General features: G+C 37.2%; 1 protein-coding gene across 4 annotated transcripts in view; it reads left to right on the forward strand.

The window, feature by feature from the left end:
• The window catches only part of Ints6 (integrator complex subunit 6), an 81024-nt gene that overhangs the window by 43349 nt on the left and 20348 nt on the right, over positions 1-17327 (forward strand). For all 4 annotated transcript variants that reach the window (XM_005355545.2, XM_026783212.1, XM_005355547.3 and 1 more), the window contains 3 exons: positions 11696-11879; positions 14128-14253; positions 16048-16202. In XM_005355545.2, the coding sequence (XP_005355602.1) occupies positions 11696-11879; positions 14128-14253; positions 16048-16202 (465 nt within the window). The remainder of the gene's footprint in view (positions 1-11695; positions 11880-14127; positions 14254-16047; positions 16203-17327) is intronic.

A 17327-nucleotide genomic window follows, 5' to 3' on the forward strand; every position in this document is an offset into this window, starting at 1 on the left:
AGAGAGAGAGAGAGAACATTTTTATGTATGCTCAATCTTACGTTTTATCAAGCAAAGAAATACATTAAATTGCTGCTATTATTTAAAGTCTTGAGTCATAGTTAATACATTTGTTAGAAGAGTTAAATAAAGAAAGGAATCTGATGGAGTTGTATTTGCTATACATGGGTTCATTCAGTAAATTGAGAATTGTTAGCCAACTTACTGATTTTTTTTTGACAGCTTTCTGATTTAATAGTTTATGATTTATTTCAAGCTGTTTCATGCTGGGTTCTGAATAGTTTGGAATATAGTTAATATGTATAGTTGCCCTTTTGTTTTGTTTTGAGACAGGGTTTCCTCTGTGTAACCCTGGCTGTCCTGGAACTCCCCTTGTAGACCAGGCTGACCTTAAACTCACAGAGATCACCTGCCTCTGCCTCCTGAGTGCTGGGATTAAAGGCGTGCGCCACCACCACCCAGGCTGCAACTAAACTCTTTTTTTTTTTTTTTTTTTTTTTTGGTTTTTCGAGACAGGGTTTCTCTGTAGCTTTAGAGGTTGTCCTGGAACTGCAACTAAACTCTTAAAACGTGGTGGCAGAGGCACTCTGTGAGTTTAAGGTCAGCATGGTCTACAAGGTGAGTTCCAGGCAGCTAGAATTGTTACATAGATAAACTCTGTCTCAAAGGGGGGAGGTATATTTGCACCAAATACTCGTGATTTGTATGTTGCTGGAGATGTTTAGAGCTTGGCTTATAGGTTTTTGTTGTTGTTGTTTGTTTGTTTTGATTTTTCGAGACAGGGTTTCTCCGTAGCTTTTGGTTCCTGTCCTGGAACTAGCTCTTGTAGACCAACCTGGCCTCGAACTCAGAGATCCGCCTGCCTCTGCCTCCCAGGTGCTGGGATTAAAGGCGTGCGCCACCACCGCCCGGCATGGCTTATAGTTTTTTCAGTCATGATTCATATGGTGTATTTTTGAATGTGTTAAGTAGTTCCTGCAATTTGTGGTAATATAGATATTAGGATTATAGGATACATTATCAGGCTCTGTGTCATGCCTTCTCTGCCTTTGGTGTCAGGTCTTTTTCTTTAGCAGTCATTCGTCTGCTACACTCTTTCTTTTCCCATTGCCGCTAGTTTTTGTGGTCCTTTTCTTTCTCCTTCCTTCCTTCCTTCCTTCCTTCCTTCCTTCCTTCCTTCCTTCCTTCTTTTTTTCCTTCCTTCCTTCCTTTTTTCCCTATATTGAGAGTTAGACCTCAGGCCTCACATGTTAGACAAGTGTTAGTTCATTCCTTTTAATAAAACATTTGTTTATTTTTATTTTTCAATTGTGTATGGCAGTGTGTGGGTATGTGCACATGAGTGCAGGTGCCTTAAGGAGGCCAGAATTGGATCCCCTGCAGCTACAGGTGGTTGTGAGCTGCCACACTGCTGAGCTACCTCTCCAACTTGTTTTTCTTCCCTCCCCTCCCTTCTCATTTCTTCTCTCTCTCTCTCTCTCTCTCTCTCTCTCTCTCTCTCTCTCTCTCTCTCTCTCTCTCTCTCTCTCGGACGCCACTTGTTTGTTTCCTGTCTGCCCAGACTCCAGAAATAATCACACAAAAACTGTTTGCAATACTGTTTGGCCAATAGCTTAAGCATTTCTAGTTAACTTTTACATTTTAATTTAACCCATCTCCATTAATCTGTGCATCACCACGAGGTCGTGGCCTACCAGCAAAATTTCAATGTGTCTGTTTCCAGCTGAGGCTCTATGGCTTCTCCTTGACTCCACCCTTCTTCTTCCCAGCATTCAGTTTAGTTTTCCCCACCTACCTAAATTCTATCCCATCAACAGGCTAAGGCAGTTTCTTTGTTAATCAGTGGTAGTCACAACATACAGAGGGGAATCCTACCCCTCGCCCCCTGTCCCTCTCCCTCTCTTTCCCTTGCTTTCTTTCTTTGATGTGGGGTTGCTCTGTGTAACAGCCTTGGCTGTTCAGGAGCTCGCTTTGTAGGCCAGGCTGGCCTTGAACTAACAAAGATCCGCCTGCCTTTGCCTCCCTAGTCTTTAGAACTAAAAACCTTCCCAAGTGTGTGCTACTACCACCTCGTCCTGTTTTCCTTTCATTAAATCACATTTATTTATTTATTTACTTATTAATTTTGTATGTGGGATACATATGTGCCATGGTGTGTGTGCAGAGGTTATTTTGTGAGAGTCATTTCTTCTACCTTGTGGGTTTTGGGGATCAGGCTTTTTTTTTTTTAAGTGTATGGGTATTTGCCTTCATCTTTTATCTACTGAGCCTTCCCTCTTGCTTGCCTAGTTCTTTTCATGACTGCTTTTAATCTGCCACATGTTGGCAGGATTTCCCTAAAGTATGCCTTTTGTGTATATCATCCTGCTGAACTATCTCCTTGCTTTCTGTTCTCCAGTAGATTTCTCAATGCTTCACATTTTACCCAGTCATATTAATCCTTTCATTTTCATTCAGCCATATTTATTGACTAGCTTACATGATCTAGATACACTAGAGTCTGAGCATAGAATGGAGAGCAAAAGCAAACAGGAGTCTTTTTTGGGTGTGGAGACGACAAAAATTATTATTGTTAAAAAATAATTGTGTAAATGAAAGTAAATTTGTAATAATCATTTTCCCCCCCAAAGGGAGGAATATAGAATGGTATCCAGCTCAGTGGAAGAGTGCTTATTTAGTATGTATGTGGAACTGAGCTCATCTAATACTGGGAACAAATGGGGGTAGAGTGTGGAGGAATATGCTAGGAGATCCTATTAGTGTGTACTTTAGATCTGGTCATTGAGGCTATGGTTGTTAGTATCTGATGACAAACCCCCAATTTAAAGAAATGTTTAGGAAGTCAAATCAGTAGAATTCACTGTCATAGATTGTGTTTAAGGCTTTTTAAGGGGCGTGAAGATGGCTTTGTAGATGATAATGATGCCATTCATTTCCTGGCCTAGAGAATATTATAAGACTTATGGATGAAGAAAAATCATGAATTAAGTTTAGAATGTTTAGATTTTGAGGCATCTCGGAATCCTTTATGAGTGAATATTGCCAGGCAGTGGTGGCAAGCTCCTTTAATCCTAACCCTCAGGTAGTTGGTAGGTGGATCTTTGAGTTTGAGTTCAACCTGGTCTACATAGCAAGTTCCAGGACAGCCTACACAGAGAAACTCTGTCTTGAAAAAAGAAACAGCAACAACATAAAAGTGAATGTCATATGGGGAAGACTTTGATATTCTGCAGAGAGAATTTGGCTGGACATATTCAAGTTGAATATGATCTAGATTTAGATAGTACTTACACCTATGAGTAGGTGGGTTGGGGCTGAGTGTAAACTGACAAGGACCCAAGCATAAGCTTGCCGATCTTTCACATTTCAAGCCCAGGTATTAGGGTTTGAGAAAGGGGTGAGGGTGAGCCTGGAAGATAGGAGCAGCCAGAGAAGGAGGGAAACCATGAAAATACTAAAGTGTGACAGAGCTAGAGGGAATTGGCGGGGGCAGGGAAGGGGCAACGGGGAGATGGACGGACGGACAGACGGATGGAGACTTCACATGCTCTTGTGAAGGCAAATAGGAAATCTCAATATTTGATGGTAACTATAGTTATTCTTTGATGCATAACATATTATCTTGAAACTTAATGGGCTTAAAGCAACTTATTTCTTTGGGTTATGTGAGCTGTCTGACGTTCATATCTGGGCTTTTGGTGCTGCCTAGCAGCTAAGGTACCTGGCTTCTTTTTTCCTGGAGTTTCTGTGTCCCTGTCTTACAGTAATCCAGTTCAAGTTTTTTTTACATGGTTTCCATTTCACACAAGGATGAAATAAGCCTCTCAAGGCTTTATAATACTTAGTTCAAAATATTTTGACCACACCATGCTTTTACCACAGCAACTCAAAAAGAATAGTTAAGAATTAGGTGGATTGGGAGATAACTAGAAGAAAAGTACTTATTATTTCTTTATATTATCTTCTCTATGCTTGACCTGAACTGGACTGCTGATTTCCCTGAATGTTAAACTGTTGTTTCCTTCTTCCTTTACTAAAATCCTGCCTGTTTATTTGTAAACCACTTGTTGAGGTCTACTTGAATATTGTGGTGCTTGTTTTTATTCTTCTATTTCTTTTCCTCCCCCCTTCCTCTTCCTACCCTCTTACCCTACTCCCTTTGCTCCCTCCCTCCTGCTTTTCTTCCTTCTACTTCTCTTTCTTTGTGACTTCCTTCCTTTTCTCTGTGTCCCCTCCTCTTTTGGAGGTCTTAAGGTTTTACTCCATAACCCAGGCCGATTTTAAAGTTGTGGTAATCCTTCTCTTTTAGCTTTTTGCCTGGATTTTAGGTTTGAGCCACTGTGCCAAACTTAAAGGTGTTCTTAAAAGTCTCCAGTCTCTTTTTTTTCTCTTATCCCATCTATTCTAAAGTAGCTTTTACTCTCGTGTGTGTGTGTGTGTGTGTATGCGCGTGCGTGCGTGTGTGTATCTGTGCGTGTTTGGGGACTAGTGTTTTCTCCTGTGTCTCTAATAACTATCTCACTCTTTGTCACCTTCCCATCCTCCGTGCAGTTGTAAATTTTCAGTAAGCTTTTCATTCTTTACTCTTTGTTGGGAAGTCTTTATTTTCCCATAGATAATTAATTACTCTGTTGTACCTTGTTCATGCATTTATGATTGTTCATGCTATAGTTATTTACTTGTATGATTGTGAAGGTAAGACATTATAATGTGTAACATATTTACCCTTTTATTAAATAACCTGAGTCACCACTTGGTTTATGATCTCAATTCCTTTCTAAAAAGGTCTCACCAGATAACAGTTAGATCTTATTTCACCTTTGATTCTCTGCCAGGCTCATTGGTACTAGGCCAATGGAGAAACTATCAAAAGAAAGTATGGTTTGGTGTGTTGGGTAAAAAAAATTGCAAGAAATGATATATAGTCATTCTTTTCTATATCTCAGTTAAGGTAAGAATTTATGAGGCTGTGTTCTGTGTGGGTGTAAATGGAATTATGTCTGATATAGTAAATTTTCATTGTGAATGCTAAACAGGAAGAAATAGCTGCCATGGTATCTGCACAGGCAATATTTGTATCTACCCTATCTGTGTTCCAGGTGTTGGGCAGGTTTTGTAGTTCATACTTTATCCTTTATGTCTGTGCACATAAATGTGATAATTAGAGAGGTAGCTATATATACAGGGATAGAATAACACTTGTATGTCTGGAAATGGGACTACCTGGTTTTATAATCCATCACACTTTTATTGTTTGATTTCTTTTTTAAAACTGTGTAGCCCTGACTAGCAGGGAACTCACTGTGTAGACCAGGCTGACCTTGAGCTCACAGATATCTGTCTGCCTCTGTTTCCTGATTAAAGGCATTCACTACAAGTCCAGCTTCATCACACTTATTATATGGAAGCTATTTGTGTCTATGTTTGTATGGTGTTGCCTTAGACCTAGCAGTTTCTGTTGGCAGGACACTAAAAGGTGGTTTACAACTCTTCTTCAGTGTTTTCTTCAGAAATTCATTTGACGATGTAATTGGGGGGTGGGGTGGAACAGTTGTCCTCTGTACCCTCACTTAAACTAATAAGATAGGCCGCTAAGTAAACAAGGCCATTAAAGCTCACGTAGGAAGTACTATTCTGAAAGGGCATACTTGGAATTAACTTTCACAATAGAGCTGGTCAGTAGAGCATGCCAGAGAAGATACAGGGTCCTGTATGTTTCTGCAGACTATGGTGTGGTCCTCATCTGAGAACCATTTGAGTTACAACCAGGAGATGTCTGCTCAGATGCCAGAGTTAGAGATGGCTGAAAAATAATTTACCTTCTTTTACTGTTTTCTGCCTTCTGTTTATTTCTTATATTCTGCAATTTAAAATGTAAATAAAATGTAAGCGTTCTGGTTATTTGAGATTTTATATGTTTTCCATAAAAAGTGAAACAGCTAAAATCTATCTACCATATGGCAGCTTACAGTCAGTCATCCCTTCCAGTCAGTCAACTCCATTCCAAGGGATCTGATAATCTTCTGGCCTCTATAGGCACACACTTAATGTAAGACTACTTTTATGTAAACAAAACCCTCATATATACAGTAATATAAAATAAATCTTTAAAAAGAATCTTAAAAACTAACATTTTTACATTTATTTGGCTTTTAATATCCTAATATGTGCCCGTCCTATAAATAACTAAATAAACTGAAATTGAATTTTTAGTTCACTTTCAGCAAGGTCACAGATAACTAGTATCCAAGCCATTGTTAAACGTAAGACCATCAGGGGAGATAAGCCAGTAAAATGCTTGCTTTGCAAGGGATGAGGACTTGAGTTTGTACATTATTGTAATTTATTTAAACACGCTGTGAAGAGAAGTCACGCCATGCAACAAGGCTCACATTGATTTATCGGAAGAGGAGAAAAAAGAGGCAGAGAAGGGGCCAGAGACCCCTTCCAGGGAACAAGAGTGGTGGGAGAGAGAGGGAGATAGGAGGCAAAGGGGAGCATAGCGAATGTGCACAGCAGTTGTGCTCCTAGTGGCTGCAGCTGAGGAAGTATCCTGTCAGGACTCTAAGGGCAGGCAGGTCAGTACAGATACCTGAATACTCACAGGCATGGCAACAAGGCTGACCTTAGGATGAGGCTGTAGAGACAGGGGAGCTAGCTGACCCAGTTAGTCTAAGCCATGTTAAAGCTGCTGGTACTGTGATTTTAAATTTTCTTCCTTCTGTTTGTTAGCTTAATTCAAACACATCTAAGAAAGAGATTCCTAAAGGATCATGAGTTCTTTCCTCACACACCAAGCTTTCATAATGTTGGAACCATTATTTTATTTCATCTTTAAATCACCCAAACCTAAATTTGCCTAATGTTTATTTGGTAGCTACATTAGGGGAAAAATGAGTGCATTTGCACATACTTTTTAGTTAGCTGATCAAACAGAAATCTTTTTAGGGTTAGTTATCTAATCTGTCTATTTCATTGAAGCACGTGAAGTTTTGTCTTTGCTTTTCATAAAAACAATGACATTATTTTTAAGAAGAATGGATACCTGCCTGAATACTTCATTGGTTTCCACAGTTATGGCAGTGTGCTGCAGTAGTTTGGATAAGAATAAGTAATATAAACAATTTGCCATATTTACTTAGTTGTATTCTTTTTGTTGTGAACTTGAGCACAGTGAAGAGAACAGTGCAGCTATGAGTGTAGTCTTTATTTTCTTACATAATGCCATTTTTGTGCTTCTTGTACAGTTTTCTGGTCCATATTGTCCTTTACTACATATATATTTTGGAATACAGGAAATGACACTTGTTTGCTTTAATGCTATATAGAGATGGTTTTCTGTTCAAATCATTTACATTTTGCCATTTCCTCATCTAAATTATGTTTTTGACTGAAGAATATACTTGATTACATGTACAACCACTTAACATAGAAAAACGCCTGTGTTGAAAGGATGATTTTTATATAATGAGAACTGTGTCAATTAGATAGCCGTATCTCTTAAAACACACCACGAACAATTCTAGTTGTATTCTGGTTTAATTCTAAATATTAAGTTCTAAAGTAATTTTAGAAGAAAAGGGATACATCTTCATGATTTATAAGGACAATAAAAAGCACTAATTGTGAAAGAAAAAATAGAAATTTTATCAAATGATTATGCTGCTGAACTAATGAAAGTGGTCACAGAGTAGAAGATATTTGCAGCACCTATATCCAGAACAATACTGGTGTCTGGAATATTGCAACCCTTGAAATCCATTCCAGAAAAACCAACAAATCAATAAACAAACCTCCAAGACTTTAATAGGCACATCACAAAAAGAGTACATTGAAATGACGAGTTGATGTGGGATTCCCCTCTGTATGCTGTGATTACCATTTATGAATAAAGAAAACTGTCTTGAGCTCATGATAGGGCAGAACTTAGGTCGACAGGGAAAACTAAACTGAATGCTGGGAGAAAGAAGGGTAGAGTAAGAGAGAAGCCGTGTAGCCCTGCCAGACACAGATGTTGGAACTTTACCCAGTAAGCCACTGCCATGTGGCGATAACAAAGATTAATGGAGATGGGTTAAATTAAGATGTAAGAGTTAGCCAATAAGAAGTTAGAATTAATGGGACAAGCAGTTATTTAATTAATACAATTTCTGTGTGATTATTTTGTTTCCGGATGCTCGGGAAACTAACAGGTAACCTCCTCTAACAAGCAATGATTGAATGAAAAGATAAATCACCTTCTATGATCTCAGAAAAATTGAAACTACACACACATACTAGAATGGCTAATGAAAGACAGTTTGCACTAAGCTTTGGTGAAACAGAAGTGAAACAGGTAGTTCTTTTCATAGATTGCTTATAGGGATTTAATTTAGTACCACTACTAGGAATATTTCTTTTCTCTTTGGAGATAAGATGCTTCTGTATTGTCTTGGCTGGTCTCACATTTGGGAATCCTCCTGCATCAAGCTTTTCTGAGTGGACTTACATACAGGTGTACTAACTTCCAAATTTTTTATGATAAAGGTCATTATTTTTTTTGGCTTCTGATTGAGCGGTAAAACAGGTTTAAATCACAAAGATCTTCTATTATACCGAATTTCAACAAAAGTGGATAAATCACAACATATTTATACAGTATAGCAGTGGGAATGATTTACAGCCAACTGCAAAACGTTAAGAAACTTAACCTATAGTATTGAGGAGGAAAGCTGTAAGCCAAAAAGACTGTATTCTATAATTCCATGTATATAAAGTTCAAAATCTGCAAAGAACATTATAAGTTGGGAAAAGTAGTACCTGAAGGTGATCATCAGTTAGGTCATGTTATATTTGAAAATTTACCAAATTGTACATTTATATGTTCTTTTATATAGTAGGTTATATTCTAAAAAGTACTATTTTGAGATCTCTCCATGCTAAATCTTTGAGATTTGAATTACTCTTTAACTGTGGTATAAACGAACAACAGACCACAGATTTGTATATTGATTGTCTTATGGGACTTAACTATAGGTGGTTTTTCAATTTTTTTTTCTGTTTCAGATAATACCATTGTATGAGAGTTTGAGGAAATTGAACCTAGGGTCTCATTCATGCTAAATACCACTGATTATACACACTAATATTTTTTGTCCAAACTTTTTATAAAAATGAAGATGTCTCTGGGTGGTGGCATTTCTGTGGTCTGTACTTATCTTCAATTCTGCCAAATGACATCATTGTCCTCCAGATGGCCAGATATTTGCCAGCCCACCAGCAGTGTGGGAACATTCTTACAAGCTTTGTATTCTTATTATTTTTGCTGATATTATAAGTATGAAATAGCATTCCTAGATATTTCAATTTGTATTATCTGGTAACTAGTATACTTTATCCTCTTTACATGTGTTGTTAGCCATTTGAATTTCCACATGAGTACTTTTCTATTTTTTAATTTTAGGAAGTATTCATTTTCATTGCATATTTTTATAATGATCCATTTTGTGTTTTATTTATGCACATTTTTTAAAAAAAATTCTGAAAGTCTGTATATTTATGAAGATTCTTCCCCTTAGTGACTAATGCTAACTAGGATTTCAGCTTTTAGGTTGAATAATGAATGCAGTCTTCTCAGATTTTTTTTTTTCCCTGTTCCTGTTTGCCAGCCATTATTTTTCTTTTTACTCAAATGTTCCCATGCCCTGGGAGATGAGAAGGTGATACTCAGGGGAGTGAATAAGAAACACAACAAGCACATGAGTGGATAGTTTTATAAAATTGAAATAACCATGTGTAAAATACTTGAAAATATTCTCATGACTTTTTTTTCTTATGAATTTTTTTTATTGAGAAAACGAAAAAAAAAAACAAGTTTCCGCCTCCTCCCAGCCTCCCATTTTCCTCCCCCTCCTCCCACTCTTCTCCCCCTCCCCCCACTCTTCTCCCCCTCCCTCTTCAGTCCAAAGAGCAGTCAGGGTTCCCTGCCCTGTGGTAAGTCCTAGGTCCTCCCCACTCCGTCCATATATAGGAAGGTGGACATAGAAGCAAATGGACCCAAGAAACAAGCAGCTGTGGCCATACTAATTTCTAACAAAGTTGACTTCAAACTTAAATCAATCAGAAGAGATGGAGAGGGGCATTTTATACTCCTAACAGAAACAGTTCATCAGGATTAAGTCTCAATCCTGAACATCTATGCCCCTCATATAAAAGCACCCACGTACATAAAAGAAACATTGCTAAAACTCAAGGCAACCATCAAACCGCACACACTAATAGTAGGAGACTTTTTTTCTTAATTAGACATACATTTTAGACTTCTCATTGTTTGATGCTGTCAGAGCTGCAGGTGTTTATCATTGCATGAGTTGTGTATTAGATGTTCCAGTAGAGCCTTTTCTGGCCCTGAATGCTTGAGGTTCTGTGCCTCCTCTAAGAGCATTGAATTAACAATTGAAAACTTCTTCAGCCAGTGTCTTTTTAATTAGTGCTTTTAAATCTGTTTATTTACTTATCTCTGTGTGTGTGTGTGTGTGTGAAATTTTACATTGAGATTTATGAAATTGATTAAATTGGGGTCTTCTGTCAGTTCTATCCTGATTTAAGACTTGAGTTTCTATACTGACTTAACAATCCCTTCAAATGCTTGATTTCTATTCTAGAAAGTGTGCTACACACTTGTGAGAGTTGTACTACACCAGTACTTCTCATCCAAGGGCTCGTGCTAGTAGACTGTGCTTTAAGACTGTATGCTAGACACAATGATTAGTAAAGTTTTTTGTTAGCTTTGTTTTTAAAATTTCTTCTAAAAATTAATTATTTATTTTTATGTGTATGAGTATTTGGCCTGCATATAAGTCTGTGCACCATGTACATGCCTTGGTGCCCTTGAAGGCCAGAAAGATCCCTGATTTGAGTTACAAGCAGTTGCGAACTGCCATGTGGTTGCTGGGAATCAAATCTCGGTCCTCTGAAAGAGCAAACAGTACTTTTAACCTCTGAGCCATCTCTAGTCCTCTTAAGGTTTATTCTTGTTTTTAATTATGGTGTGTGTGTGTGTGTGAGTGAGTGAGTGAGTGAGTGAGTATGTGTGTGTGTGAGAGAGAGAGAGAGAAAGAGAGAGAGGAGAGAGAGAGAGGAGAGAGGAGTGTGTTGGTATATACCTAAAGAGGCCAGAGATGTTGGATCTCCTAAAATCTGAAATTAGAAGTAGTTGTGAGTACCCCTGATTATGGAGGCTGGGAGGCAAATGTGAGTTTTTTGCTGAGCCATTACAGTAATACAGATGATGTCTTTCAGTTTAAGATTTTTATAGTTAAGTAGTGTATGTTACTAGGTAAATCTGAAGCTTTTACTTCTGAAACTTGGTTTTTTTAGAGTGATAAGAGACTCAAGTGCAGTTTTGATGTGTTTTTAAAGTTGATTTAAAATACAGTGTGGGTGGTTGGAGAAATGGTTCAAAAAGAGCACTGATTGCTCTTCCAGAAGACTGAGGTTGAATTGCCAGCACCCATGGGACAGTTTACAATCATCTCTAAGTCCAGTTCTAGAGGATCTGATGCCCTTCCTGGTTTCCATGAGTACCAGGCATTCGCATGGAAACCAGACATACATACAAGCAAAGTACCTATACATATACAATAATAAAATAATCTTTAAAAATTAAAATAAAAAGACTGTGGAGAACTTATTATATTTTCTTCATTACTTTCAGCTTCATTTACCTCTTAATTCTCCTTTGCCTGGAAGTGAATTGACCAAGGAACCTTTTCGTTGGGATCAGAGACTATTTGCTTTAGTGCTGCGGTTGCCTGGCACCATGTCAGTAGAATCAGAACAGTTGACAGGTGTGCCTTTGGATGATTCTGCCATCACACCAATGTGTGAAGTGACAGGAGGTAAGATTTTTGCTGGTAGTAATTCAGGGGTTTAAAACAGTTTTTCTGAATGTGCTAATATGTACATATCAAAATTTGTATGTCTATTTTTTTTTTCAAAAAAATTCACAGACCTGTAGTTTTAAAATTGTATGTGTTGATGGTCTGTATTCTTGACAAGTCAATAGCTATATTTATTGTTAAATTTCATGAATGCTAATTTTTTTATATTTAATGTAGCAAATGGTGTAACAAATCTGAAGTTGTTAAACAGGTTGTCTACAAAGATCACCAGTAATTTTGCTAATATAGCGATGTATAACTTTAATCCCAACACTGAGGAGACATAGGCAGGTCAATCTCTTGAGTTCCTGACCAGCTAGGGCTGACTACATAATACATCCCTGTCTTAGAATAGAAATGTTGTGGATAGCCATTAATTAATTGATTAGAAAATATAAACAAGTTGTCATCTTAATGTGAAAATTGTTAAAGATTTTTACAGAAGTTAGAAAAATGAATACTTTTTTTTCTCTTTTTTGAGACAGGATTTTTCTGTAGCTTTGGAGCCTGTCCTGGAACTCACTCTGTTGCCCAGGCTAGCCTTGAACTCATAGAGATCCACCTGCCTCTGCCTCCTGAGTACTGGGATTAAAAGTGTGCACCACCACCACCTGGTTAAATAAATCATTTTACAAATAAAATTCTATTGATCTGAAATTAGTTAAAGAGAAAAAGCAACTCTTTCTATCCTTACAAACTAAACCTTATTCTGTGTAATGTTCCTCTTTATGAGTATTGTTTAGGTCAGATCTCTTCTCTTGTAGTGTTTGAGAATTTCTACCAAATTGTTATATTTTTATACCAAATTTTTATACCAAAGTATAAAAATCTCTAGAGTCAGTTATTTTAACTTGGGAGAGTGAAATGCATTGTACATCTTTAAGTCATGCATGACCTGGAGTCAGCTGAGTACAACAATAAAGAGCCAAAGGGACAAAGAAAGTTACCTGTTTAATCTAGAAAAATCTGTAAGCAGTTTTTCACAAAGTGCCTTTATCTTTGAGTAATATGTGTGTTGGGTGTTTTTAATTTGCTGTCATCCCCAAACCTAGTGCACAAGTGACTGGGAGCCCTGTAGCTCATCTCTCCAACTCAGGACAAATGAAACACCTGGGAATCACCCAATCACCCTTGGTTCTTCCTTGGGTCAGAGTACTTCCTGCTTCCTCCACATCTGGCAACCTAGACACACTAAAGCATTATGGTCCCTTACAGATCCTGCTGCTTCCCTTTTCTACTGTACAATAAAACTATCTCATGGAAAAGCTGATCTGAGCTGGGTGGTGGTGGCACATGTCACGCATGCACGCACATGTGCACTCGGGTGGCAGGAAGATCTCTGAGTTTTAGGCCAGTCTGATCTACAAAGTGAGTTCCAGGACAGCCAAGGCCAGAGAGAAAAACCCTGTCTCGAAAAAGAAAAAAAAAAAAAAAAGCTGATCTATAAAGAAATCTGACCTCCCACCCTATAAAATGACTTTTCATATTTGATAAATAGGCAATACTTACTATAGCCTGGAAGACACTTAGTCGATAATATGTCCCCCTGCATGTCTCTCTAAATCTAGCACTCCACATGTAAGCTCACATATAGTATGTCTTTTTCGGTACTATTTTTTCTCCTTCCAGATCTTCTTGTGGTTCATTCTGTTTTTCAGGTTCCTGCTTCAAGTGTAACCTCCTCAGAAGAAACTTAAAAAAATACTCATTCTTAACCCCATTACTACTATCTATACGTTAAAATAAATGCAAAATACTTAAAATCTGCCAGAAGATCAGTTGAATTATTATTTTCCTTGTACTTAGCATTTGTTTTTAGGGACAACAACTTTTGTTAAGCAAGAATAAGAGTTTTAGAGATTTCATTACTGCTAGATGTCTGTATGTATGTCTGTTAATGATAAATTATATTGGCTAACAGAGGTAACAGTGCTTTATAAAGGTAGGTAGGTACTTGACTTTTTCCCTTTGTGAATTGCTCAGTCCAGGGTTTCTCTGTGTTCCATATACCTATAGTTAGAAGAAAATACTTATATACCTACAATGAGATTATTGCTTGGAAATAATAATTTTTGTTTATTCTTCCTTAAAATTGGGAAATACTTAACCTTTCCATTGAATTTCTGTTAATGTTGTCAGAAACCTAGTGTAGTTCTTCCAGGAAGTAGGCTTCTTACAACTAGTTGCTTCGTTCTTTTTGTCTCAGGCCGCTCATACTCTGTGTGTTCTCCAAGAATGCTTAATCAGTGTCTGGAATCCTTGGTGCAGAAAGTACAAAGTGGAGTGGTAATAAACTTTGAGAAGGCAGGACCGGATCCTTCTCCTGTAGAAGGTATTGTTGTATTTTCTTACAGTAATTCTGAGTTTGATTTAATGAATTAATAGAACTAGACACCTCCCCCAGAGTGTGTGTGTGTGTGTGTGTGTGTGTGTGTGTGTGTGTGTGTGTGTATTGGCCTTATGATCAACAAGAGCAGCTTGTGTATGGTGTGGCACACTTTAAATCCAAGCATCTGGGGGGCAGAGAGGGATAGATCTCTTGAGTTCAAGGCCAGTGCTACAAAGAGAGATCCTATCTCAAAATAAAATTTAAAGATTAACAAAACCAATTGTCATGGGTACGCAATTGCTATTGGTACAGAAAGGAAGATAGTAAGAATATCAGTATAAACTGGTGGTTTAGGAGCATCGCCTTTTCTTTTTTTAAATATTTATTTATTTATTATGTATACAATATTCTGTTTGTGTGTCTGCCTGCAGACCAGAAGAGGGCACCAGGCCCCATTACTGATGGTTGTGAGCCACCATGTGGTTGCTGGGAATTGAACTCAGGACCTTTGGAAGAGCAGGCAATGCTCTTAACCTCTGAGCCATCTCTCCAGCCTGAGCATCACCTTTTCTATAATAAAGATTGTTGTCCGAAGTTTTAAAGAACCAAACAACTTTTTAGTGTCTATATAGACAAATTCATATTTTCCTTTTACTTCAAGATCATTGACTTTAGTGTGTGCGTATATATATATATATAGTTTTTCCTATGCTTGGAAATTGTCTGTTCAACCTGAGATGCTTATTCATTTTCTTAGCTGCTTTTTTCTGAGCTTAGGACATAATGGGTTGTGTGGGCACCAAAATGAGGAGCCAGCATTTGCTGTTTGGTTGATTCTTTTGAGAATCCTGTCCTGTTCCACCTGACTTTATTCTCAGTTTGGTGTCCATAAACTATATATAAAAGTCGGTGGATTGAAGGCTTACATAGATCCCATGGCAGTTGTCCATAGCTTCAGAATTAGAATGTATCAGTGGCACTTGCACAGGCTAGAGGATGATTGAGAGAAGAGAAAGGCCGTGGCGCCCAGCTCATGGGGTGAGTTAATAGGAACACTCAAAGATGATACAGAGAGGGACCAGGTGACAGGAAGTCTAGTGAATCAATGGGTGTATCAAGTTTATATAACAAAAAATTTTAAAGGTTATTAGAACGTATTTTCTTTACAATTATTTTTAATGTTTGGTTTAGGCCTAAGTCTAAACTGAGAAAATGTTTATTGAATTATTGAAGAGAATTTCTGTTTTGCTAGAATTATTCTAGATTGAAGGTAATTTAACTAGTTTTTCTTTTGCCATGATTATTCTTTAATTCTGAAGTTGTTTTGCCTTTTAACTGTGTATATGGTGGATTAAACCCATGATAGATAGGTGGTCCACCATTAGTAATACTTAGATGCTGTTTACTGTGTGCCTGTTACTGTTTTGATAGTGAATATACAGGGATAAAGAATGCAAAGTGGATATTTACCTTTATCATCTGGCAGGGAAAGCATGTAGTTTATCAAACTCACTGTGAGATTAGTTTTGCGTATTCTCATTGGGTGAAAAAAAGGTAAAATCTTTGGGCTGGTGAACTGACATTTGAAACGGGCAGATTTTACTGGCTAGTGAACTAAAGTCTAGTTTAATTGTTAAGCAGTCACGGTATTCTTCTACTTAAGAAATGGAGGAAAGTTTCATAAATCAACAGACCCCAGAATACTTTTCATTGAGTATTAATGATGTAATTTAATTTACGTTTTTGTCCCCTAATGTGGTTGTTTTTTTTTTTTTTGTTCTAACTTTTTTTTTATAGACGGGCAGCCAGATATATCAAGACCTTTTGGATCTCAGCCTTGGCATAGCTGTCACAAACTCATATATGTCAGGCCAAATCCTAAAACCGGAGTTCCTATAGGCCACTGGCCTGTTCCAGAGTCTTTTTGGCCAGATCAGAATTCTCCAACACTAGTAAGTGCCAGAGAGACCATGACTACTTAATGACTTGTTTTTGAGAGAAGGTCCTGCTGCTCAGCCTTTCTCAAGCTAACTTTGAGAAGCACAGTGTGATTTTAAGTCCAGTTGTTATTTAAAGGTGTGGTATACTTACAGAAATTAGACGGATAAAGTGCTATGAGCCATTATTTACTTATCCATATGGTATTATGAAGCAACAGAAAAATGGTAACTTGTTTCCTTTGGAATTTAATATTATCTTACCTTTTATTGATATTTGGATACTGAATTATAAATGTATTAAGATTTCCTTATTTGTATTTGTAATTTTTTGTTTGATTGATTGATTTTTTTTTTCCTGAGACAGGGTTTCTTTGTATAACCTTGGTTGTCCTAGAACTAGCTCTGTAGACCAGATTGGCCTCAAACTCACAGAGATCAGCCTGCCTCTGCACTGTTATTTTATCTAAGTCTTTAACAGGTAAAATGGCTAGGTTATTAGAAGAAGACATGTAGTTTGTAGAGAAATTAGATATAATTACTCTTACCGAAGGCTGTGTAAGAGTCAGAATAATCTAGTAGACAACTGTAGACAGAAGAGAAACGAGATGATTTTAATCCTGAAGGTAGATTTGGGAGCTATGAGAGTATAGGTAGTTCTGAAGCCAATGGAGCCCTTTCCGACAATGAAATCTCAAATTATAGCTCATACATTTTTCCTGAGTAGTAAGGTTTTTATGAAGGGGTCTATATTAAGAGATAAAGAAGTTAGTATATTGTCTTTTTTAAGTGTTGTGTTTTTTTATGCCTCTAGGACAGGGATCTTCAAAATAAGGTGTTAGGTACCTTAGGAATGAATATACTAATGGAATAACCTGCCAGAGGCATCCATTGAGGGATTAAAAAAACAAACAAACCAAAAAACAAAACTTATATAAGGCTCATATCTTTTATTACATAAACATTTTATTATATATTTATATCAATAGCTTGTAAATATTGTCTGAATATTAAATATTCAGAAATTAATCAAGAAGTGTAATTAGCTTGGAAGTTACTACTCTATATAATTAATTGCCATAAATGAAGACTTGTACATTTATTCTTTCTTAGATATAAAAATAGTGAATGCTTTTTTTT

Source organism: Microtus ochrogaster, chromosome 17 (genome assembly GCF_000317375.1).
Source record: "Microtus ochrogaster isolate Prairie Vole_2 chromosome 17, MicOch1.0, whole genome shotgun sequence".
NCBI lineage: Eukaryota > Metazoa > Chordata > Mammalia > Rodentia > Cricetidae > Microtus > Microtus ochrogaster.